Raw genomic sequence first — 24,189 nt, 5'->3', positions numbered from 1 at the left:
TGCAACACCGTTTGGTAATATGAGTTGAATAAAGTTCTGTTCAGTGTTTTGTACACGAGTAAGCTATATTTAGACTGGGTTTTCCCCATCAGCTGACACTAATTTTATACATTGAGCACGTGTCAGTAGTTATTGGATACCAGTGGACAGCAGCTGGAAGAACTACGTTTGGCCACTTGGTAAGACATGTATGAAATAATGACTTTTAGTTTTAGTTTCTCGTAATGCAGTTACATGTAACTGGTAACTAGCGTCTAATCAATGACTTGTTCAACTTTACTCTTTAGGCAATGTCGCAATAGCCCATTATAATGTGTATGTATGCGCAATAAACGAGTCGACCGATCATGATCATTACTATTATTCCTACTACAAGGCTTGGACAAATAGATACCTTTCTTACGCTAAATAATTATGCCTTGTCATTTCTATGGCAATGTTGATCACTGAACACGAGTCCGGTGGAATTTGTAGTCTTTTTTTTTATGTTTTGGAACTTTTTATTTATTCAAAATGGCGGCCAATTTTGTCTCTCTTCGCGTACTTACCATTTGTGACACCCAATAGCCGATGTGTCTTTTGTGCTGGGATGTCGTTAAATATTCATTCATTCTTTTCGTGTATTTTGTTGCTTTTAGAACCTATAACCCCGTGCTATAGAGAGGTATTTCTATCTCCAGGGGGTAGGGGGGGGCGTAGCCCAGTGGTAGGCCTACAGTCGGTCTGGGATCGATCCCCGTTGGTGGGCCCATTGGGCTATTTCTCGTTCCAGCCAGTGCACCACGACTGGTATATCAAAGGCCGTGGTATGTGTTATCCTATATGTGGGATGGTGCATATAAAAAATCCCTTACTGCTTGTCGAAAAGAGTAGCCAATGAAATGGCGACAGCGGGTTTCCTCTCTCAATATATATGTGATCCTTAACCATATGTCCGACGCCATATAACCGTAAATAAAATGTGTTGAGTGCGTCGTTAAATAAAACATTTCTTTCCTTCCTCTATCTCCAGCATCTTTGCATTAAAATAAGGACTTTTTCTAAATGTTATGGTATTTTCCATACTTTGTCAGCAGCTTGAGTAAACAATTTGTAACTGCGTTGTGTGTTCGCCATATGTAATGCCAAAACATTAAGTCTACCTCTTTATTGTTGAAAGAAAAGATGACAGAATCCTCAGAATCATTCTGTTTCGTTTACACACAGTGTGGACAGAACACACAACTATTTGAATATCAACAGGTTCATGAAAAAATGTTTCACAGGTGCCTTTCTTCTTTCTTTCTTTCTTTCTTTAACTCTATTAACGGGACCTTTATCCAATCAAGATTCAGGCCAATGGCGTAGCTGGGGGAGGCACGAGGACCATACCACCCCCACCCCCACCCCCACCCCACCCCACCCCCCAAAATAAAATCAATCAAACGTTTTTAACTGTATATTAAATTTTATAAAACCATACATAGCCTACATACATACATACATACATAGTGTGGGTTCCCCCCCCCCCTGCCCAATATGGGTTGTCCCCCACCCGTTGTAAAATCCTGGCTACGCCAGTTGTTCAGGCACGTCCACCCTGGACCTAACAACTGGATTTGCCAGAAACCGAGTCCAGAGCAGTGATGCCTTTCTAATTTGTAGAACGCTTTTAATACACAGTGTACCAGAACAAAAGGATTCAAATGACTATAAAAGGCAGTGCAAATTGTAGCTGAGAAAGTTTGTATTGATTAGATAATATATCCAGCGCTCAAAGTTCTCGACCAACTGGTCGCATATGCGACTGGATTTTTCACGAGTGCGACCAAAAATTACTACCAAGTCGCACGAGTGCGACCAGACAAAATAACTAGTTGGAAAGTGGCCACTGCATTGACGCATACTATGAAATTCGTAGTCTTTAAGTTATAGCCAAGTGACCCAACGTTTTGTTAATCTGCACCTGATTCACAACATAATGCTTGGTCTGGTGACGTCATCAATTCTGAGAAAAATACCACACTTTGGCCTACTGCGCTAAGGCTGAAAAGAAACAGCTTTCGCTGAACATAGTTTTTAAGCAGTAAGTTTAAAATTTGAGATGTACCTTAAATAGGATATCAACTCAGTTTGAACAACATTATAATTATGTATACCGATTTAATCGGTTTTATTAGGATTCTCGTCTGATGACGGTTAATAATAACTGGAAACGAAATAACACCAAACGACTACAAAATCACGGTAACGCGGTTCATGACATTTCTTACAAATAGGCCGTATTTTCTACGTGGCTCCATTTCATTTGCAAGTCGACTTTTAAACACGTTCACGATTTTAAAGACCTTTAGTTTAAAAGCAAGTGTAACACAATGCACGTGGCATTGTTACATTTACTTTAATTTTAACGCAAAACCTGAAATGTAATGTCTATATACGATCTGATCATCACGTCAATGTCTGGAAAGTTCTGACCCAGATACGTGTACTTTTCATCGATTGGCGACTGATGATTGGCCAATATTTATAATTCGGCATCATGTGACCGACGTAGAAGGTGAAGGAGAGAACTGTTACAGTTACCGTCATTCTGATGGTCGTGGAAGCTTTGTTGTTAATAAACTTGTATTTACTCTATTGTTTCTATTGTGATGTTTTATATCATTAATATCAAAGAATAAATTAGCTATTAAGAAGTACTGGTAGAACTATAATCATTACATTCTTCTATAGCTTACAATTAACTACTGTAGTATTCATTGATGATCTGGGGAGTCGGATTTGGGAGCCTGTGGGGGTGGTGGGGACATGTTTTGGTCCCCCCCCCCCCATAATTTGTTTACAAATATGTTGTTTGTTTCATCTTTATTACGTATTATATGTTTAATCTTTACTCAAAATTGCACACTTTTATATTTACACACTTTTACACTATTATAAAGCAAACATAAAGCAAAATATCTGAAATGTGTGTGGCACATGCCCCCTTGCCCCCCACCCCTCGCTTCCTACGCCAGTGCCCCTGTCTGCATTTTGTACATGATGATCACCATCCCCCTTCCAGAAACGTATGGATGCCCCTATTCATCAGTGCTCCAAACGTATTCCCCAATGCTCCTAAAATATGTAACTGTGCGCCTAAAATTAGAATGTTAGGAGCACAGTGCTCCTAAAACATTTTTCAAACTTTGAGCCCTGATAACCCACGAGACATTGATAATAGCAAATCAGTTTCTGGGTGACTCAAACCCTGACAAATGACAAAGTATTGGAAAAGTTCAAGATCTTGAAGGAATGTTACAAAATGCTAATTCGTTGACTGATCACGTTCGTTTATTCACTTTCCACTCCTCTCTCAATATCTGTGTGGTTCTAAACCATATGTCTGACGCCATACAACTGTAAATAAAATGTGTTGAGTGCGTCATTAAATAAAACATTTGCTTTCTTCCACTCCTTTAATAAATCTTCAAATTGTATTCCCATACTCCTTCTCGTTGTCCGTTTCTTGGTGATTTTGCCCCACAAATTATGTTTTGTTTTGTTTCCTTCCACTCCTTTAAATGGCACAGGAAGAAAATTCATGAACAAACAAGGCACGTATCATCAGAGAAGAAGCAGCAAAAAAATGGACAAAGTAAAGCGCGAAATGAATTCTGCCACAGAAATGCAATTTCAAGATTTACTGAAACCAGATTAGTTCAGTTGATAATCGAGTCTGGTGTGCTGTTTGAATGCACATTAAATCAACATTGGAGGTGTGGCTGGTTCAAATGCCGGGGTGGAAGATGGTGAACTCAACTAATTAGATTATGTCCACATGGGAGGTGTGGCTGGTTCAAATGCCGGGGTGGAAGATGGTGAACTCAACTAATTAGATTATGTCCACATGGGAGGTGTGGCTGGTTCAAATGCCTGGGTGGAAAATGGGCAACCCAACTAACTGCCGGGGTGGAAGATAGTGAACTCAACTAATTAGATTAGGTCCACATGGGAGGTGTGGCTGGTTCAAATGCCTGGGTGAAAATGGGGAACCCAACTAACTGCCGGGGTGGAAGATAGTGAACTCAACTAATTAGATTATGTCCACATGGGAGGTGTGGCTGGTTCAAATGTCTGGGTGGAAGATGGGGAACCCAACTAACTGCCGGGGTGGAAGATAGTGAACTCAACTAATTAGATTATGTCCACATGGGAGGTGTGGCTGGTTCAAATGCCGGGGTGGAAGATGGGGAACCCAACTAACTGCCGGGGTGGAAGATAGTGAACTCAACTAATTAGATTATGTCCACATGGGAGGTGTGGCTGGTTCAAATGCCGGGGTGGAAGATGGGGAACCCAACTAACTGCCGGGGTGGAAGATAGTGAACTCAACTAATTAGATTATGTCCACATGGGAGGTGTGGCTGGTTCAAATGCCGGGGTGGAAGATGGGGAACCCAACTAACTGCCGGGGTGGAAGATAGTGAACTCAACTAATTAGATTATGTCCACATGGGAGGTGTGGCTGGTTCAAATGCCGGGGTGGAAGATGGGGAACCCAACTAACTGCCGGGGTGGAAGATAGTGAACTCAACTAATTAGATTATGTCCACATGGGAGGTGTGGCTGGTTCAAATGCCGGGGTGGAAGATGGGGAACCCAACTAACTGCCGGGGTGGAAGATAGTGAACTCAACTAATTAGATTATGTCCACATGGGAGGTGTGGCTGGTTCAAATGCCGGGGTGGAAGATGGGGAACCCAACTAACTGCCGGGGTGGAAGATAGTGAACTCAACTAATTAGATTATGTCCACATGGGAGGTGTGGCTGGTTCAAATGCCGGGGTGGAAGATGGTGAACTCAACTAATTAGATTATGTCCACATGGGAGGTGTGGCTGGTTCAAATGCCTGGGTGGAAGATGGGGAACCCAACTAACTGCCGGGATGGAAGATAGTGAACTCAACTAATTAGATTATGTCCACATGGGAGGTGTGGCTGGTTCAAATGCCTGGGTGGAAGATGGGGAACCCAACTAACTGCCGGGGTGGAAGATAGTGAACTCAACTAATTAGATTATGTCCACATGGGAGGTGTGGCTGGTTCAAATGCCTGGGTGGAAGATGGGGAACCCAACTAACTGCTGGGGTGGAAGATAGTGAACTCAACTAATTAGATTATGTCCACATGGGAGGTGTGGCTGGTTCAAATGCCGGGGTGGAAGATGGGGAACCCAACTAACTGCTGGGGTGGAAGATAGTGAACTCAACTAATTAGATTATGTCCACATGGGAGGTGTGGCTGGTTCAAATGCCGGGGTAGAAGATAGTGAACTCAACTAATTAGATTATGTCCACATGGGAGGTGTGGCTGGTTCAAATGCCTGGGTGGAAGATGGGGAACCCAACTAACTGCCGGGGTGGAAGGTGGTGAACTCAATTAATTAGATTATGTCCACATGGGAGGTGCGGCTGGTTCAAATGCCTGGGTGGAAGATGGGGAACTCAACTAATTAGATTTTTAATAAATCTTGAAATTGTATTCTCATACTTCTTCTCCTTGTCCGTTTCTTGATGATTTTGCCCAACAACTTCTTTCAGGTTTTGTTTGTGTATGTTTTGTTTTAAACACAAGTACTTGGGCACTTGCATTATATTGTCAAAGGCAGCTTTTGACAACTCATGCCTACTCCATTGTCAGATTCGAACTTCTTTATTTTCTTTCTTTTTCTTTTTTCTCTTTTTTTTGGGGGGGAACATGTTTTTGCTGCCAATATTGCATGCATTATTAGTAGTTAGTATGGGTGGCTGAACCTTGAAACGGCTTAGGCACAGTAAAACCAGTTAGTCAGTTATTGACATTTTAAAATAATATTGATTACGAGTCAGAATTACCAAATGTTTTACATCCAATAGTCGATTATTAATATATGATTCCGTTCCAACCAGTAGTCTACATCCGGTTCATCAAAGACCGGGGTATCCTGTCCTGTGTGGGAACGTGCATATAAACATACCCCTTGCTGCTTATCGGAAAGTGTAGCCTATGTGAGTTTCCTCTAAAGAAATATGTCAGAATGACCATTTGTTTGACTTTGAATAGCCGATGATAAGATCAAAATCAATGTGCTCTAGAGGCGTCGTTAAATAAAACAAACTTTACTTTATTTAATGCATCAATGTGATCTAGTGATGACATTAAACAAACAAAAAAGGAGAAAAAAGTATATACATGTATTACAAAAATATATTACAAAGAGGTATTTCGGGACTGAATGTCCGTAATGTGAGATTTTGTTTAACGATACCACTAGAGCACATTGACTTATGAATCATCGGTTACTGATTGTCAAATATTTCGTAATTTTGACGAAAAGTTTTAGAGAGGAAATCCGCTATATTTGTCCATTAGCAAGGGATCTTTTATATATGCACTATCCCACAGACAAGATAGTAAATATCACGGCTTTTGGTATACCAGTCGTGGTGCACTGGCTGGAATAAGAAAGGCACTTCCTATCTTCAATACAGAATGTATTTTTACTACACCTTTCGCTAAATAATTTAATAACTACACTTAAGAAGTTACGAAATAGATATTTTTCTTTGATTTACTCATGGAAGTTAGAAATGTAAGAAAACGCGTATATTTATCATCAGTTTCGTGTGTTGATCTTTGTAAAGATATTCTTATTTACACAAAGCTGTTATATTTTAATGTGAACCTCCACTTGCTAATGTTAAATGGTTCTACCTTTGGACTCTCTCTCTCTCTCTATCTCTCTCTCTCTCTCTCTCTCTCTCTCTCTCTCTCTCTCTCTCTCTCTCTCTCTCTCTCTCTCTCTAAAAGGCATATAAATATGTTTTTCTCGTGCATATTTATGTATCCCAGCTTATGGTTCGTCTGTTTGTGAACACGTGCTACATGAGTAGGCTATTTAGACTGGGTTTTCCCCATCAGCTGATACTAATTTTATACTTGCTTATCACAGTACATGAGTATGTGTAAGTCGTTATTGGATACCAGTGGACAGCAGCTAGGACAGCAGCTAGAAGAACTACGTTTGGGGACTTGGTAAGACATGTATGAAATAATGACTTTTAGTTTTAGTTTGTCGTAATGCAGTTACATGTAACTGGTAACTAGCGTCTAATCAATGACTTGTTCAACTTCGCAATGTCGCAATAGCCCATTATAATGTGTATGTATGCGCAGTAAACGAGTCGACCTATTATGATCATTACTATTATTCCTACTGCTAGGCTTGGACAAATAGTTACCTTTTTTACCTTGTTTACACTTAATAATTATGCTTTGTCATTTCTATGGTAATTTTGGTTACTGAACACGAATCCTGTGGAATGTTTTGTCTTATTTTTTGTTTTATATTTGGAATTTTTATTGATTCAAAATGGCGGCCAGTTTTGTCTCTTTTCGTGTATTTTGTTGCTTTTAGAACTTATAACCCCGTATCATTGAGAGGTCTCTCCAGCATCCTTGCATTAAAAGAATGATTTTTTCGACAGGTTATTATGGTATTTTCCATATTTTGTCAGCAACTTGAGTGAACAATTTGTAACTGTGTCACGTGTTCGCCATATTTAATGCCTAAACATTAGTTTATCCATTTTGCTTTATATTTGCTTTATAACAGTGTAAACGTGTCTAAATATGTGTCTCCCCTCCCCCCCCCCCCCCCCCACGTTTTGGTACCTTCCTACGCCACTGAGTCTATCTCTTTATTATTAAAAAAATCCCACACCTATTTGAATATCAACAGGTTCATGAATATCAACCAAAACAAAAAATGTTTCACAAGTGCCTTTCTTGCTTTCCTTCTTTATTGCTTTCCTTCTTTCTTGCTTTTTTTCTTTCTTTCTTTAACTCTATCAAAGTGCCTGAACCGGCCTCGGTGGCGTCGTGGTTAGGCCATCGGTCTACAGGCTGGTAGGTACTGGGTTCGGATCCCAGTCGAGGCATGGGATTTTTAATCCAGATACCGACTCCAAACCCTGAGTGAGTGCTCCGCAAGGCTCAATGGGTAGGTGTAAACCACTTGCACCGACCAGTGATCCATAACTGGTTCAACAAAGGCCATGGTTTGTGCTATCCTGCCTGTGGGAAGCGCAAATAAAAGATCCCTTGCTGCTAATCGGAAAGAGTAGCCCATGAAGTGGCGACAGCGGGTTTCCTCTGAAAATCTGTGTGGTCCTTAACCATATGTCTGACGCCATATAATCGTAAAATAAAATGTGTTGAGTGCGTCGTTAAATAAAACATTTTCTTCTTTCTATCAAAGTGCCTATATTCAACGAAGATTCAGGCCAGTGGCGTAGCGGAGGTAGGCACGGGGCCATGCCCCCTCCCCATTAATCAAACTTTTCTAACTGTATTAAATTTGATAAAACCATACATACATACATACATACATACAAACATACAACATACATACATACATACATACATACATACATACATACATACATACATACATACATACATACATAGTGTGGGTTCCCCCCTCCCCAATATAAAATCATAGCTACGCCAGTGGTTCAGGCTCGTCCACCCTGGGCCCAACCTCTGGATATGTCAGAAACCGAGTCTAGGGAAGAAATGCCTTTCTAATTAGTAGAACGCTTTTAATATGCAGTGTACCAGAACAAAAGGCTTCAAGTGACTATAAACGGTAGTGCAAATTGTAGGTATGAATGTTTTATTGATTAGATAACCCCCAAGACATAATAGAAAGTAAATTTTGGGGTGATTCAAACACTGACAAATGATAAGGTATTGGAAAAGTTCAACATCTTAAAGGAATGTTACAAAATGCTAATTCACTGACTGATCACTTTAGTTAGTCCACCTTCCACTCCTTTAAATGGCACAGGAAGAAAATTCATGAACAAACAAGGCACGTATCATCACAGAAGAAGCAGCAAAAAAATGGACAAAGTAAAGCGCGAAATGAATTCTGCCACAGAAATGCAATTTCACGACTTACTGAAACCCGATTAGTTCAGTTGATAATCGAGTCTGGTTTACTGTTTGAATGCACATATATCGACATAGGAGGTGTGGCTGGTTCAAATGTCAGGGTGGAAGATAGGGAACTCAACTAATTAGATTATGTCAACATGGGAGGTGTGGCTGGTTCATATGTCGAGGTGGAAGATAGGGAACTCAACTAATTAGATTATGTCAACATTGGAGGTGTGGCTGGTTCAAATGCCGGGGTGGAAGATAGGGAACTCAGCTAATTAGATTTTAATAAATCTTCATACTTTATTCACATTCTTCTTCTCGTTGTCCGTTTCCTGATGATTTTGACCCACAAATTCTTTTAGGTTTTGTTTGTGTATGTTTTGTTTTAAACATAAGTTCTTGGGCACTTACATTATATTGTCAAAGGCAGCTTTTGATATCTTATGCCTACTCCATTTTCAGATTCGAACTTCTTTATTTTCTCTTTTTTTTTCTCTTTTTTTTTTTCTTGCTACTAATACTGCATGCATTATTAGTAGTTAGTCAGGGTGGGTGAACCTTAAAACGGCTTAGGCACGTAAATACGGTTTAAGCCAGTTAGTCAATTATTGACATTTTAAAATATTTATCTGACTGGTTTTGGAAAATACTGCTTGTGTCGCAGGATTGAACCACCTGGATGGATCCATTCGACTGATTGGTTTTTTTCTCGTTCCAACCAGTGTACGACAACTGGACAAAGGCCGTGGTATGTGCTTTCCTGTCTGTAGGAAAGTGCATATAAAAGATCCCTTGCTGCGCTGTCTGCCTTTGAGTAAACATTTTAACCTATCCAATTAATACAAACTTCCTTACGTACAATTTCACTTGCACTGCGTCTGCCATATCTAGCTGTTTGAAGTCCCTTTTTTTGGTACATTAAATATAGAAATTACTCTGCTGGATAGGTACGTACCTTTGACGCAATTTTTGTTTCTTTTACTTTTGTTTATTCGGTTGATAATCGTAATGTACTGTTCCAGCGGTCATTTGTTTGATCGAATAGAAGGTCATCTTTACATAGTCTAACATTGGTTTTGGTTAGATATGTTAAGGGAAATTGCAATGCGCTATGCTAGCGGTCATTTGATTGGTCGAATAGGTCATCTTTACATAGTCTAACATTGGTTTTGGTTAGATATATTAAGGGCAACTGCAGTACGTTATGCTAGCGTTGATTTGATAGGCCGAATTGAAGGTCATATTGACATAGTCTAACATTGGTTTTGGTTAGATCCACTAAGGCGTCTTCCAATGTTGAGTGACAGTAAGATATGAATTGATTTAGAGTTAATCGGACCTATCTTAGCTTGTAGACTAGGGTAGCTATGTTTGTAAACCCGTCAACACATCTGCGGCTATTTGGTGTCTGGCGTAGTGTCATTGGCACACTGCTTACGTTTTCCTTAAATCATCAATTTTGAAAAATCCAATGTGTATTTGGTCTTCCAGGGCCACGTTTTACTTAGCGATCTTAGCGCTAAGATCACCTTAAGTGCCTAGCTGCATTATCCACTTAAGGTGATCTTAGCGCTAAGATCGCTTCGTGAAACGGGGCCCTGGTGGTTTCAATACTTCAAATGCACTTTATTCAACCATAATAGGTACGTATCTTAGGAATCTTAGGAGTGAGTGACTGTTACATAAAAACTACTAAAGGTTACAAATGGCTTTAATAGTTGAGGGACTTGGCCTAGATAGTGAAAGGAGAAACGTACTATGCCTACCGACTCGAAGCAAGGGATTTTTTTTTTTACTTTCTCACAGACAGGGCAGTACATACCACATATGAGTACAAGCTGGAACGGGAGGTCAAACACCTCAGGCGAACTAATTAAAAAGGCAACATGCCTTGATGGTTCGGCTATATATTTTTACTGGGGTCTTATCTTCGTAAGGCCTGATCATCAGAGTATAGGCTGAAATATGAAAGTTAAGTTAAAGTTTGTTTTGTTTAACAACACCACCAGAGCACATTAATGTATTAATCATCGGCTATTGGATGTGAAACATTTGGCAATTTTGACATATTGTCTTAGAGAGGAAACTCGCTACATTTGTTTCTATTAGTAGCAGTGGATCTTTTATATGCACCATCCCACAGACAGAATAGCACATACCACGGCCTTTGATATACATGTCGGTGTGCACTGGCTGGAACGAGAAATAAATCAATGGGTCCCCCGACAGGGATAGATGACGCATCAAGTGAGCGCTTTACCAGTGGGCTATATCCCGCCCGTCTGAGATATAAAAGCACAGTTTCGTACTTTGAGAACTTTTCAAAGAGATTCAAACCTCTAAAATAAAGCTCTCTCTTTCTCACCCCGTCCGTCCCTCATTCCATCCATTCCACTCTCTCTCTGTCCGTCTCCTTTTCACCTCTCGACTACAGCATATTGCACAACAATCATGTTGCCATAGTTATTGAGTTAGACAACTTCTAATTAGATTAATTAATATTGACATTCTACGTCACTTTAAACCCTTATTTTCTCTCCTCCTCTCTCTCTCTCTCTCTCTCTCTCTCTCTCTCTCTCTCTCTCTCTCTCTCTCTCTCTCTCTCTCTCTCTCTCTCTCTCTCTCTCTCTCTCTCTGTGCCGTTGTTACGAACATAAATGAGAATGTTTGTGACATGCATAATAGTAATATTCATGGGCCTGGCCTTAATTGGTTGTGAACGTTGTAACGTGTATATTTAGACTGGGATTTCCCATCACCTGATACCATATATAGTGTAACGCAATGCGTATGTCATTATGTGACTACCTATATTAAACAACAACTCCATTTTACCACTTGGTAAGAAATGCAGTAATGCGTTTTCATTTGATTTCATTATTGCGGAATTACACTGAAGCAATGAATTCTTTGTTCTAGGCGGTGAAACAGTATATTATTATACTTTTTATGGCTATAATGTGTTATATTTAATTATATATTTCTTTTTTAATTTGTTCCTATAATATTGCTTGTTGAAATCATAATAGTAATTTATATTACTTATTTTTATTTTTATTATCATTGTTATGTTGTTGCTTTGGGGGTTGTTTTTTGTTGTTTGGGGAGGGGGGGTTTGGGGGTTGTGTTTTGTTTTTGTTGTTTCGGGGGGGGGGGTCATATTTTTATGTTCTTATTTTTAGCGATGAGCATTTCAAAGTGGTTTGAAATATAAAGTTGGAAATGACTTTCAAAATCTTTTTTAAAATAATTGTTTTGCTACACTTGAAAACTGGGGGGTTTTTTTTCATAAGGACAATAACCTCTAAAAGATATTCTAATTATTCAGTATAAATAGTAAACCCTAATTATTCTATCTTCTTGTTACGGATTAAGATTACCAAAGATTTCTCACTGATATATGTTAGAATGTTATTGTTACGTACTTTATTTAGGGGCCGTCCGATAACTACCTAACGCTCTAGGAGGAGACTGTATCATCGGGTACATTACATAATGTTATATGGGTAGGAACGGTGCAGGTCGAACAGTTACGTAATGTTTTCAAACTAATTTGTAATTTTTATTTTATTGAAAACATATTTTATTAGACAGCTTGGTGGGATGTGATGGTCTTACACTAAGCTAGTCATTAGCAGAGGTTATAATTTTTTATTATACACGACCGCCATGTATATAGTCACTTCTATGTTAAATGGTGAGGTCCTTTACGGTTGTATTTATGGAAATCGTCTTTTTGAATACGATGGTCGACTGGACCTGAGCGCAAAAAGATCCTTTCGTAAGTACAAAGAAGGCGCTCGCCAGTGCAGATTAAAAGAAGAACGATCGAAAACTGTTAAAAAGGTCTTGCGTATTACATTATTACATATAAGATTGTACAAAGAAATAACTAAAGAGTGGGACAGACGTTTGCAACCTCACGGGTCCATCTCACATTCAAGCACGCTGTCTTAGGTACCCACCTCAGCTATTTCCGCGTTGTGTAGGGAGGGAGTGGTCTGAAGCGTTTGAAAACCTTATGGTTAGGAAGTGGTATATTTTGAAATGCCAGCTGTTTTGCTACTTGTTGTTGCTGTCATAAAACGGTCCTGTATTCTCTTTTCATTTTTTTCCTCCACCGGAAGTGTTTTCCATCAATAACGTGGTTTAATTTAACGTAAGGAAAATCGCTGCATTCATTGAAAATAACAAAAATAAATGTTGTGAATGCTAGAATATTAATTTTAAAATATATTAATTGGAAGCGTAAGAATTATTAAAACAGTTTTAATCTAAAATATTCTATAGACATACAGTGTAAAATACCTATAAAAGATACATTTTAGCTTTTCGGTAAAAGTAGTCTATATTGTTGTACTTGGTTGGAAAAATGTTTATAAGAGATTCGGTTGTACTGTAGTTTGTAGTCTGTGTGGTCTCTCTATTGGGCTTTCTGTAAGCTCTATAAATAAACCTTACACTTGTAAATATGTCATACCAGTCCAAACGTGCTTGTTTACTTTGACCGTTGTAAGACGTCATACAGATACGTGCATAGTATCAGGGCAGGCCGGGTTTAGTGCAAGAGTTAATCCGAGCTTATTGCACGTAGGAATGACATGGATTAAAACGGATTAACTGGAAATAATACCAACATTGCGAAACTGCTTACTATTGCAAGGACGTTATATTACTATTTGTTAGATGGTAACGTAGGTACGTACGTACGTTTCATCAGGCGTGTGTGCAGGAAATTGTGCGGGGTTGGGGGATTATCTACACTGTGGCGAACTATTTTTAGGTGGTGGGGGTGGGGTCCAGTTATGCTTCCCGGAAAATACATTTTGAACATTTGCTTGGAGCGCGGGGGGGGGGGGGGGGGGGGGGGGGGGGGGGGGGGGGGGGGGGCATACGCGCCTGGGTTTGTTTGTTGGGTTTTTTTTGTTTTTTGTTGTGGGTTTTTTAATTAAGTCACAATTATGCAGTATAGCTCTATCAAATATATATGCCATTTCCCCACTATCCTGAACAAGATAGCTGAGGTGTGCACGTGTGTCTACAGATATATACACAAACACAGCATGCATGTATGTATACTATTAATAGATGAACGCGTGCGTATTGACGTGTGCGTTGCACTTGATATATCAGGTAGGCATAATGCTTCATGTGGAGTGGAACCAGTTGTATACGAAAGGACTACAAAATAGACAGATTAGCGCATTAAAAAAATATACTAGCATTCTGCTATAATGCTTGTGAAGTGTCCTGTTCTCCCCTTGCTACTCTAGCTTAACTAAGAACCCAAGCTAATTCCCTTGCACGCATGCCCCCGCACATGCCGAAATTTAAACAATCTAAATTTTCATACAGGAATATCAGTGCTTATTAAAATCAACTACCATTAGGAAATTCTTGGTCATATGGCCCTATATAAAATGATGTGTCTTTTGGCTCTGTCTTGTGCAAATATATAATCCTTTTATTATTGAAGTGAGGAGATATTTATTGCTTTAGTAACACTCTCAGAATGCTTACTTTATAGAGTAGCTTATATATGACTCTGTCTTGTGCAGATATACAGTTTTATTTATTGTGATAAGGGGTTTGCCGGTTAGAGTTTACAACTTTGATGACAAACAACCCAAATAGCTCTTCGTCTTGCTCATGGACTGTTTAACGAGGTAAATAAAACATAATTGCATCAAAGATTGTACCGGGAAACCTCCAAATTGACACCAGACGATCGGCGCGGTGTAAATTGGGATTTCCATTTTAGAGTATTTGGCCAGACGCCGTGTATCTATAACGGCGAGTGGTGCCTGGCGTCGGACAATAACTTCACATTTACGTCAGCGAGTGCCTCATAGTAACGTTCAATATCGTGAATCCATCGTCTTATTGATTTTAATGTACACAATACTCTTAGTGGGAGAAACCCCAGAAGATTTCGTCTTGCTGTATATGGTTTTAGATCAGTAATTGCAGCACGTAGGCCTCTGGTGCTTAATGTTCAAGACAGACGCAATCGTTTTTAACTCGTGGAGTCCCTTAGGCCTTGACCTATTTAGTGGTAAATCTGGTAGCCAGACTCACTCATTCTCTCCACTTTCATCCCTCCACCCTATCTCATGGTCCATTCCTTGACGTGGTGAGGTAGCTTGCATGTCTCAATGACTCGGAGAGCTATACCAGCTTCAGCTCCTGGTAAGGTCACCCAAGCTGGACTGGTCAAAGGGTAGAGACTAGACTAATATGGAAGAAAGACAACTGTCTAGGAGAAGCAAACTCCAAAATCAAAACTGGGTTGGAGAGGCTTAGAATCCTAGTAAAACTCTATCCTAACCGGCCGCGAGCGACGCGACAAATTTATATGTCGCGTCGCACGCGTGCGGTTAGGATGCAGCAATTCAAATCAATGATTTTTAAAATAATCGCTCGCGGCCGGTTAGGATACAGCTTAAGGAAACTCTCCTAGGAGAAGGAAAACTTCGAACTCAAACCAAGTCCACTGAAGTCAGAGTACAGATAGTATGCATCAGCATTAGCGTGGAAACCGAAAGGAAATGTCTGTACATGCACCAAGCTCTATGATCATCATCGTCATCATCCCTCCACCCATGTACTCCCATCCATCCATGCTATCTAAAGTGTCATATCCAGAGTATTCCAAGGAAAGAGTAAAAAAAATGCCCTGATGTATCTTTTTTTACTTCAGTCTTTGGTTAATTTTTCATACCATACAACTTTTTTTTTTAAATGTAAATTGGCATATGTGCGCTGGGGGAGGGCCGTTGCATTACCCAAAAATAAGGAAAGGTTCCATTTTAAGTTCAAAAGTGCATTGTAGTCTAGCTATAGACCTGTTGTACCCTGATTTATTTTTGTGTTTGCACTGCCACTTTCAGTTATTTGGAGTTAGGTAAGGTTCAGGATATCTTCGCAAGTCAAGTGTAATATATTTCATACTGATACGTCAGATTTTATAGAATTCTTTATGTCCCTCGTCAAATAATTTGCAATGTCACTCGCTAAAAGCTCATGACAACAGAAAATTATTTCACTCAGGACATAAACATGATACGAAATGGAAGGTCGTTAATATCCTATAAATAGTGTTTATTCGTATGGAGTATCGGTATGGAATAAATTCGCTGAGCAGTGAATTTCTCCGTTCACATTTTTGTGTTTTGCATCTAATAGTCGCTATTTAATTTGTATTCGTGGCCGGTGTAATATTTAATATGTGTCAGGTAGATTGCAAACTTTTAGTTGCCTTATTTACTTCTTTACTATATACTTTTTCTTTCGTAATATTCGGCGTGTTCACATCCAATTAAGGTTCAAGCACGCTGTCCTGGGGTAACAGTCCAGCAGTCTGGACTACCTGTTGGAGTCTCCAGCAGAGATGGACCGGAGGGGAGCAAGATCATAGCTCCCTAAATAGAGCCTCTTTTTCTGGCATTAATTTGTTTTTAATTGCTTTTCCCTTTTTACGAATGGGTCCACAGGCCCTTTTCCCCCTTTGTCCCCCCCCCCCCCCCCTCCCTTCTCTCCCTCCTGGATCCGGCCCTGTCCAAATCAGAGTTAACCTCATTTCATATTGTTTGATATTGCTTGTGCTCAGATGTAATTTGATGACTGCTTTCTGATACGTATACTTAACTAAACCGGCTTTTAGTTTCAAGTTTCTCCGGTATTACACCGACGTACATCGTTATGGCAACAGGCCTGTTATTATTCGTCCAATAGCAGTTATTGGAAATGAGAGTAATATCAAATGTTATGTATATTACAGTGCGTTTTGTCAATTCTGACACTAAATCAATTCCCATTGGAGATAAAGCGGCTATTGAGGCAGTACACGTGATAAAGATAGTCGCATCACGCGGTTAATCGTCTTGAGACAAAAATACCTCTCACGTGATATTTTAGAACATTTTAAAACATGTTTTATTTCAGCAACCTACTTTTTTTTTCTTTTTCTTTTTTGTACTGTATACAGCTTATATATCGTGATTCAGGTGCTTTGTATCACGATATGTATCGTAATACTAGTATATTATTTACAATACAACGCCGTCAACCGATTTTAAGTCAAGCGTGTAACTAAAGAAAGAGGCGGGATTTAACTCAGTCGGCTGAGTGCTTGCTTGAAGTGCTTGTATCGCAGGATCGAACCACCTGGGTGGATCCATTCAGCTGATTGGGTTTTTCTCGTTCCAACCAGTGCACAACAACTGGACAAAGGCCGTGGTGTGTGCTTTCCTGTCTGTGGGAAAGTGCATACAAAAGATCCCTTTCTGCATTAGGAAAAATGTAGCGGGTTTCCTCTGATGACTACGAGTCAGAATTACCAAATGTTTGACATCCAATAGCCGATGATTAAATTAATCAATGTGTTCCAGTGGTGTCGTTAAACAAAACAAACAAACTAAAAAACAACATCATTCATGGGCTACTCTTTTCGATTAGCAGTAAGGAATCTTTTATATGCACCATCCCACAGACAGGATCGCACATACCACAGTCCTTTGATGTATATCAGTTGTGGTGCACTGGCTGGAACGAGAAATAGCTCAATGGGCCCACCAACGGGGATCGACCCCAGATCGACTGCGCATCAAGCGGGCGCTTTACCACTGGGCTACGTCCCGCCCCCAGTACATGTAGGGTGTATGGTTATAAATTTTGACCCAAAAAGTGAGCTCCATGGTTAAGTGGATAAGGTACTGGACGTACAAGCTGACGACAGTGGTTCAAATCCCGCCAAAGCTGACTCACACTTTCATTCATCTTTCCCATCTATCACCCTTTGCCTATCATTATCTTAACATATATATATATATATATATATATAATATATATATATATATATATAACACTTTACAATTTTCCACACGATTTAATCTGTTTCGACCCTGTCTGTCAGTTTCCTCCGATTCCGTCTTCTAAGCTGTCCGTGTCAGTCTACCTGTCTCAAGTTCATCCACGAAATGTACTTCCCTGCATCCTCGTCCTCTACCACTAATAAAACTGGTCTGACCCACGGCACTAAGTAACGACGGCCGGTAGTAGGGTAGCATAGTAGGTGGTTACAAGTGCCCCTTACCAATGCCAGTAACAACTGAACACTCTCCAAAGTGGTTAGACTAAAGCTGGTGGAAAATGGCAGGTGTGACACGGATAGCCACAAGAGACACGCACATGTCGTGGTTGGAGAGACAAGGACTGTGATGTGGAGGTGGACAGCGAAAGAAGTTGAAAGATAGGAGGAGCTGTCAGATCGGCAAGAAATGAGATGCAAATCAAAGAAGAGAATGGAAAACCAATTGATCCACAAGGACTATTACACCCATAACAGGGTGAATTCGCTGCTCACTAAACTCTTGCAACTTTGCGATAAAGCAGTGCACTGTAAAAAGACTTACATGTTCCTTAAGAAAAGCTCGAGGGAGAGTTTTGTGAATTTGGCCCCATGGATGTTGCTATGATAAAAAAAGATGTGGTGAAAGTTGAAATCTGAAGACTTCTGGGTCTTTTACATAAAAATGGTATATAGGATTCAAATCATTACCGACTTCGGTGATTTAGTGGTGTCAGGGACCTTAATTGGATCTAAGAAAGAAAATGTTTAAATAACATTGAAAATTATTCAAATCAGTTTTGGCGGCAAGACCTAAAACGAGACATATACACGTATGAACATGTCTAACATTTTATCTGGACCCGTAGGGGTGAATGTAGACGAAACAATAAAGCAAAAACTAATAGCCGACCTATTTTAATTTTTGGCACGTTCCTCAAAACACATTTTTTGAGGCTTAGCTGCTAAACTTAGCACCCCGCTTTGCAGATAGAAAGTTATTCTTATACACGTAAATACGTTAGTCTGTTGATTCATAATTTGCATTACCAGAAACATTAGTTGGTTGTAGTTTTATAGCAGAGCTCTTACCCAGAGTGCTATGGTTCATAGGATCGATCCGGTCCACGGACTCGTTAGGTTACAATTGGTACGCCACGAATGGCGTACCAAAGGCCTTGGTGTGTAGCCCTCCTGACTGTGAAGAACTACCTGATAAAATAACCCTTGTTGCTAATTGGTGGGAGTAGACGTGTTCACAGTAATGTCCTTCTCTATTAAACCTTCTGGAGACGGGATGTGCCCAGTGGTAAAGCGTGCGCTTGATGCGCGGTCGGTTTGGGTCCATTGGGCTATATCTTGTTCCAGCCAGTGCACCACAACTGGTTTTAACAAAGGCCGTTGTATGCACTATCCTGCCTGTGGGATGGTACATATAAAAGATCCCTTGCTGTTAATCGAAAAGAGTAGTCCACGAAGTGGCGACAGCGGGTTTCCTCTCTCTATACCTGTGTGGTTCTTAACCATATGTCTGACGCCATATAACCGTAAATAAAATGTGTTGAGTGCGTTGTTAAATAAAACATTTCCTTCCTATTAAACCTTCTAGACAAACACAATTATAAACCATGGATACTAAACATTTTGGGCCCGGTTGTTCAAAGCATAGGTTAAATTAACCCTGGGTTAGTCTAATATTTTCCTTTTAATTATTTGTGCACAGAGATAAAATTGTAGATTTTATTATGTGTTGATAGCTTTGGTTGTGCTAGATCACGTTTCAATATTATGTCTTCAATTGTTATTTATACTGATTCAGTCTTTGGTTTTGAACATTTCTGTTAATAACCAGTTACGCTAACTTAACGTTGGAACAACTGGCCCCAAGTGATTAAACAACGTGCTGAATTGTCGTTAAACAAATTTTACTTTCATCTAGCAGCAAAAGAATACCTATTCATTGATATCACTCTCAAATAACTAAACTTGGAATATCCACATGTTTGTGCGCAAGCGATGACTGTTGCTTTAAACCATCGTCCCACAGAGAGAAGACCTTTTCCAGAGCTGTGGCATTATGTTGACCTTCAGTTAAATCCATCATGTTTGACAGAAAGCCAGTGTGTGCATATAACCACTAACAGCTGACGATGATAACTCAGGGCACTGCTACGACTAAATATTTATACAGCCGACGTGCAAAGTGTATACAATTCAGATGACGCATAGCTTATTAAATTGACAGAACCTCTAGTTTTTAAACACTGCGAGACACGTTTTCACTATTAGAGACTTTTTTCGTTAATTTAAATTAGGAGTTACTTCCATTTTCTTGTTTAGAATATCCATTTTCGTACATCCTAACTGTGTCTGGTTATCATGGTTTTTGTAATGCCTCGAAACATATTTTTTGTAATGCCTCGAAACATATTTTTTGTAATGCCTCGAAACATATTTTTTGTGATGCCTCGAAACACATTTTTATACGCCCATCTTATGATGGATCGTATTATGGTATGGCGTTGTCCGCCCGTCCGTCCGTCCGTCTGTTAACTTTCTCTTGTCCGGACCATATCTTGCATACAGGACCATCAAGCCTCACATGTAGGAACAACTTGCGATGGCGGTGTGTCGCGTACTATTACTAGGTCACTTTGACCTACTTTTCAAGGTCTACTGCACTTAACAGTAAATCCTTGTTCGGACCATATCTTGCATACAGGACCATCAAGCCTCACATGTAGCAACAACTTGCGATGGCGGTGTGTCGCGTATTATTACTAGGTCACTGTGACCTACTTTTTACGGTCTACTGCACTTAACAGTAATTCTTTGTTCGGACCATATCTTGCATACAGATGCATACAGGACCATCAAACCTCACTTGTAAAAACATCTTGGGATGGCGGTGTGTCGCGTACTATTACTAGGTCACTTTGACCTACTTTTCAAGGTCTACCGCACATAACAGTAAATCCGTGTCAGGATCATATTTTGCATACAGATGCATATAGGACCATCAAACCTCACATGTAGGAACAACTTGGGATAGTGATGTGTTACGTACTATTACTAGGTCACTGTGCCCTACTTTTCACGGTATGCTGCACATGACGGTAAATCCTTGTCAGGACCATATCTTGCATACAGATGCATACAGGACCATCAAACCTCACATGTAGGAATAACTTGGAATGGTGGTGTGTCGCGTACTATTACTAGGTCACTGTGATACAAATAACGGGCGTATCATGTACCTCACCAGTACTCTTGTTTGTAATGCCTCGAAACACATTTTTGACAATTCTAAATACGCACGTACTTTTGAGAAGTAACTGTTATCAAGCCAAGCACTAGTCTTCTTTTTGAACAGTAGACCTATTGTCCCTGTTTAAACATCAACGACTTTAGTTTTACTCTATTATACCTTTATACAGACGTGTTACAGGGTTGTGGATTAACGAAACTTCGTGTTCATTTTTACGGGCAGAAATTAGGGTCTGCGCCTTTAAATTATGTTTGTCACAACAGTATGTTTCGTTCCTGGTAGAGAGAGAGAGAGAGAGAGAGAGAGAGAGAGAGAGAGAGAGAGAGAGAGAGAGAGAGAGAGAGAGAGAGAGAGAGAGAGAGAGAGAGAGAGAGAGAGAGAGAGAGAGATTGATTGATTGAGAGAGAGGGACATGGATGAAGAGTGGGGAAGGCAGAGAAAGGGACTCAGAGAGAGAGAGAGAGAGAGAGAGAGAGATAGAGAGAGAGAGAGGGGGGGGGGGACATGGATGAAGAGTGGGGAAGGCAGAGAAAGGGACTCAGAGAGAGAGAGAGAGAGTGTGTGTGTGTGGTGTGTGTGTGTGTGTGTGTGTGTGTGTGTGTAGCGCAGCGCGCATGAGTGTTCCATCAACTGGTAAACTCCAACGAGGACCCGAACGCCCGTGATATTACCGTATTTGTACACCCGTCGTTCATTTAAGCACGAAATGTATCCAGTAAAAATTAAATTATATATAGGTGAATCAGAATTAAAGTTCAGACCTGTATTTGTCATTTTGCCCATGACATAAATTAGAGGTTTCAATCTTAATAAATAAAATGAATTACATTTATAACTTCCGAAGAGTTTCAAGTATGTAACGAACTAAAGCATCAGACCTCTGAGAATTGAAAATCTGCGCGACCCATTTATCGGTTACGTAGAAATAAACCCAGGTAACCCATTTCCTTTTTGCGTAACCCGTTATATCCAAGTAAATGGTGCTCCAAATTTTGCGCGAACAAAAAAACGGTTACGCAATATTAGATTTGTGTGAGCAACGCGCGAACGAAACGATCGTTCTCGCAATTTTCAGAGGCCTGCTCTGTAAGATTCTATATACCTTTTTTTCTTCAGAACATTGTGGATCCTTCAAATGAGAAAAAATAATCGATATGACACATACACTGAGCGACTTGAATCATACACAGGATGGCCACGACAGTACACTGAGCAGACGCCCGAGAGTTTAGCTACAGCCGGGTTCTTCTACATCGGTTCTGCGGACAGAGTGACCTGCTTCTCGTGCCACGAGACCGTGAGGAACTGGAAGCCTGGACAAGACCCTCTGACCGTGCACAGGCAGGCGTCTCCGAGCTGTAGTTTCATCAGGTCGCTTTATTCGGAGAAGAAGGACGAGGAGGACGATTCGCTTAAACTTGTAGCTGGTGGTGGAGACGTGGGGGAGGTAGATCGCGACTCTAGTCCTCTGCACGTGTTGGCTGTTGGTGATCTAGACTACCCCATGAAGATGGTTAAGTCTTTGTATCAGGGAAACGTAGAAGGAGCTATTTGCCGCGATGTGGAGGGTATTATTGCATATATGAGCCAGCACAGTTTTTGTGAGAAGCAAACTGCAGTAACAACAGCAAAGAACACATCATCATCACCAACACCACCAGTACTAACAACAACAACAACAACAACAACACAAATTAAAACATCAAAAGGTAAGTTGTCTACTAATAAGTCGAAGATTTTGAAAAAGGTAGATGGTAAGACAAACGGAGAAGCCGGACGCTCTAAGAGTTTTAAACAAGAAAACGACGCTTCTAACACCAAGGAGGGAACTGAAAACAGTAAGAGTCAATGGACACAATCATCGGGGAATACAAAAGAAAAGCAAGAAGCTGGCTCGAAGAAAGATTTAGCTTCGCGACTTAAGAAAGAGAACATGACGTTAAAAAAACAACGACTGTGTAAAGTTTGTTATAAAAATGAAGCCAATGTTTTGCTGATGCCTTGCTCGCATATCGTTTTTTGTTCCGAATGTGTGGATAGTAATACGAGTTGTGCAAAATGTGAAGTGAAAATTATTGCAACTGCAAAAGTGTTTTTGTCTTAAATATAAGCTATAACTACATAGTTGTTGGAATGCATACTAACCAACGTACCAAGCGCTTTCGATATATTAAGACGGAAGGTGGGGTAGAACCTAGAACTTTGGCCAGGGACGTCTGTGGAAATGACACCAGACGTGCATCGATATGTGCATCGACTATTGTGCATCGACTAAGGTCTTATTTTGGATGAACTCCGGATTTTTTCCACGACACAGGAACAGCAGTTACCAAGTTAATGGTGAACATTTCACAATTTAGTAAGACCATTCTCCATTCTAAGAGTCTCTAAGCAGGAGTCGCTGATTGATCGTCGTCTGTAGGACCTATTTATATATTTGCTAAATTTAATTTTTCTAAAATACAATTTGAACACTAAAGGATAATTTTACTGCGAGTATGGAGTAATGTGCCCTGTTGTATGCCCCATCTCTCCTCATCTTAGTTTGACCATGTTGCAAGTTCAACTTGATTGTGCCAGTATAATTATAATAATTTTTTTCTTGTTCTTTTTTGAATAAGCATATATTTTTGTTAACTGCCTTTTATTATATAATACCCAAATCACTTTCTTGGGTTTTGTTTTTTGTTTAGAATGGTGTTATTGGTTTTTTTGCAGGGGGGTTGTGGGGTGGGGGTTGTAATTTGTGGTGAATAATTAGACACACACACACACACACACACACACACACACACACACACACACAGAGAGAGAGAGAGAGAGAGAGAGAGAGAGAGAGAGAGAGAGAGAGAGAGAGAGAGAGAGAGAGAGAGAGAGAGAGAGAGAGAGAGAGAGAGAGGGGGGGGGGGGGGGGGGGGGAGGGAGAGGCTAAAATACACACATTTATTTCGAAAAAGATTTTTTTCCCCGAAATAAATGTATGTGTGTATATAACACCGCATTAGATATGTGCTTAGTTGCCATACCAACACTATATTATACATGTACATGTAATATACAGATCTCAAAATGTACATAATATAGCAAAAACATCCATAATATATAATATACTAATAAATTACTT

The 24,189-nt window shown here is 40.0% G+C and overlaps 1 protein-coding gene across 3 annotated transcripts; it reads left to right on the top strand.

The window, feature by feature from the left end:
• Window positions 1-131: 131 nt before the first annotated feature.
• Window positions 132-23,759, top strand: LOC121392165 (baculoviral IAP repeat-containing protein 7-A-like). Of its 3 annotated transcripts, none has more exons than XM_041523520.1 (2): window positions 132-179; window positions 22,182-23,759. In XM_041523520.1, exon 2 carries the CDS (start codon window positions 22,201-22,203, stop codon window positions 23,167-23,169), a length of 969 nt encoding a protein of 322 aa, XP_041379454.1. In that variant the 5' UTR covers window positions 132-179; window positions 22,182-22,200; the 3' UTR covers window positions 23,170-23,759. The 3 variants fall into 3 exon arrangements, with proteins under 3 accessions (XP_041379454.1, XP_041379449.1, XP_041379457.1); XM_041523515.1 differs by lacking the exon at window positions 132-179 and adding an exon at window positions 6,951-7,038; XM_041523523.1 differs by lacking the exon at window positions 132-179 and adding an exon at window positions 11,768-11,790.
• Window positions 23,760-24,189: the final 430 nt, after the last annotated feature.

This window comes from Gigantopelta aegis, chromosome 3, assembly GCF_016097555.1.
Source record: "Gigantopelta aegis isolate Gae_Host chromosome 3, Gae_host_genome, whole genome shotgun sequence".
NCBI classification, from domain to species: domain Eukaryota; kingdom Metazoa; phylum Mollusca; class Gastropoda; order Neomphalida; family Peltospiridae; genus Gigantopelta; species Gigantopelta aegis.
The sequence above is the reverse complement of the archived record's forward strand: the minus strand, read 5'-3'. Positions and strand labels throughout refer to the sequence as shown.

Bases quoted from the DNA above. Each gene is read 5' to 3' on its own strand.
- LOC121392165 (XM_041523520.1), top strand. From the start codon at position 22,201: ATGAGAAAAAATAATCGATATGACACATACACTGAGCGACTTGAATCA.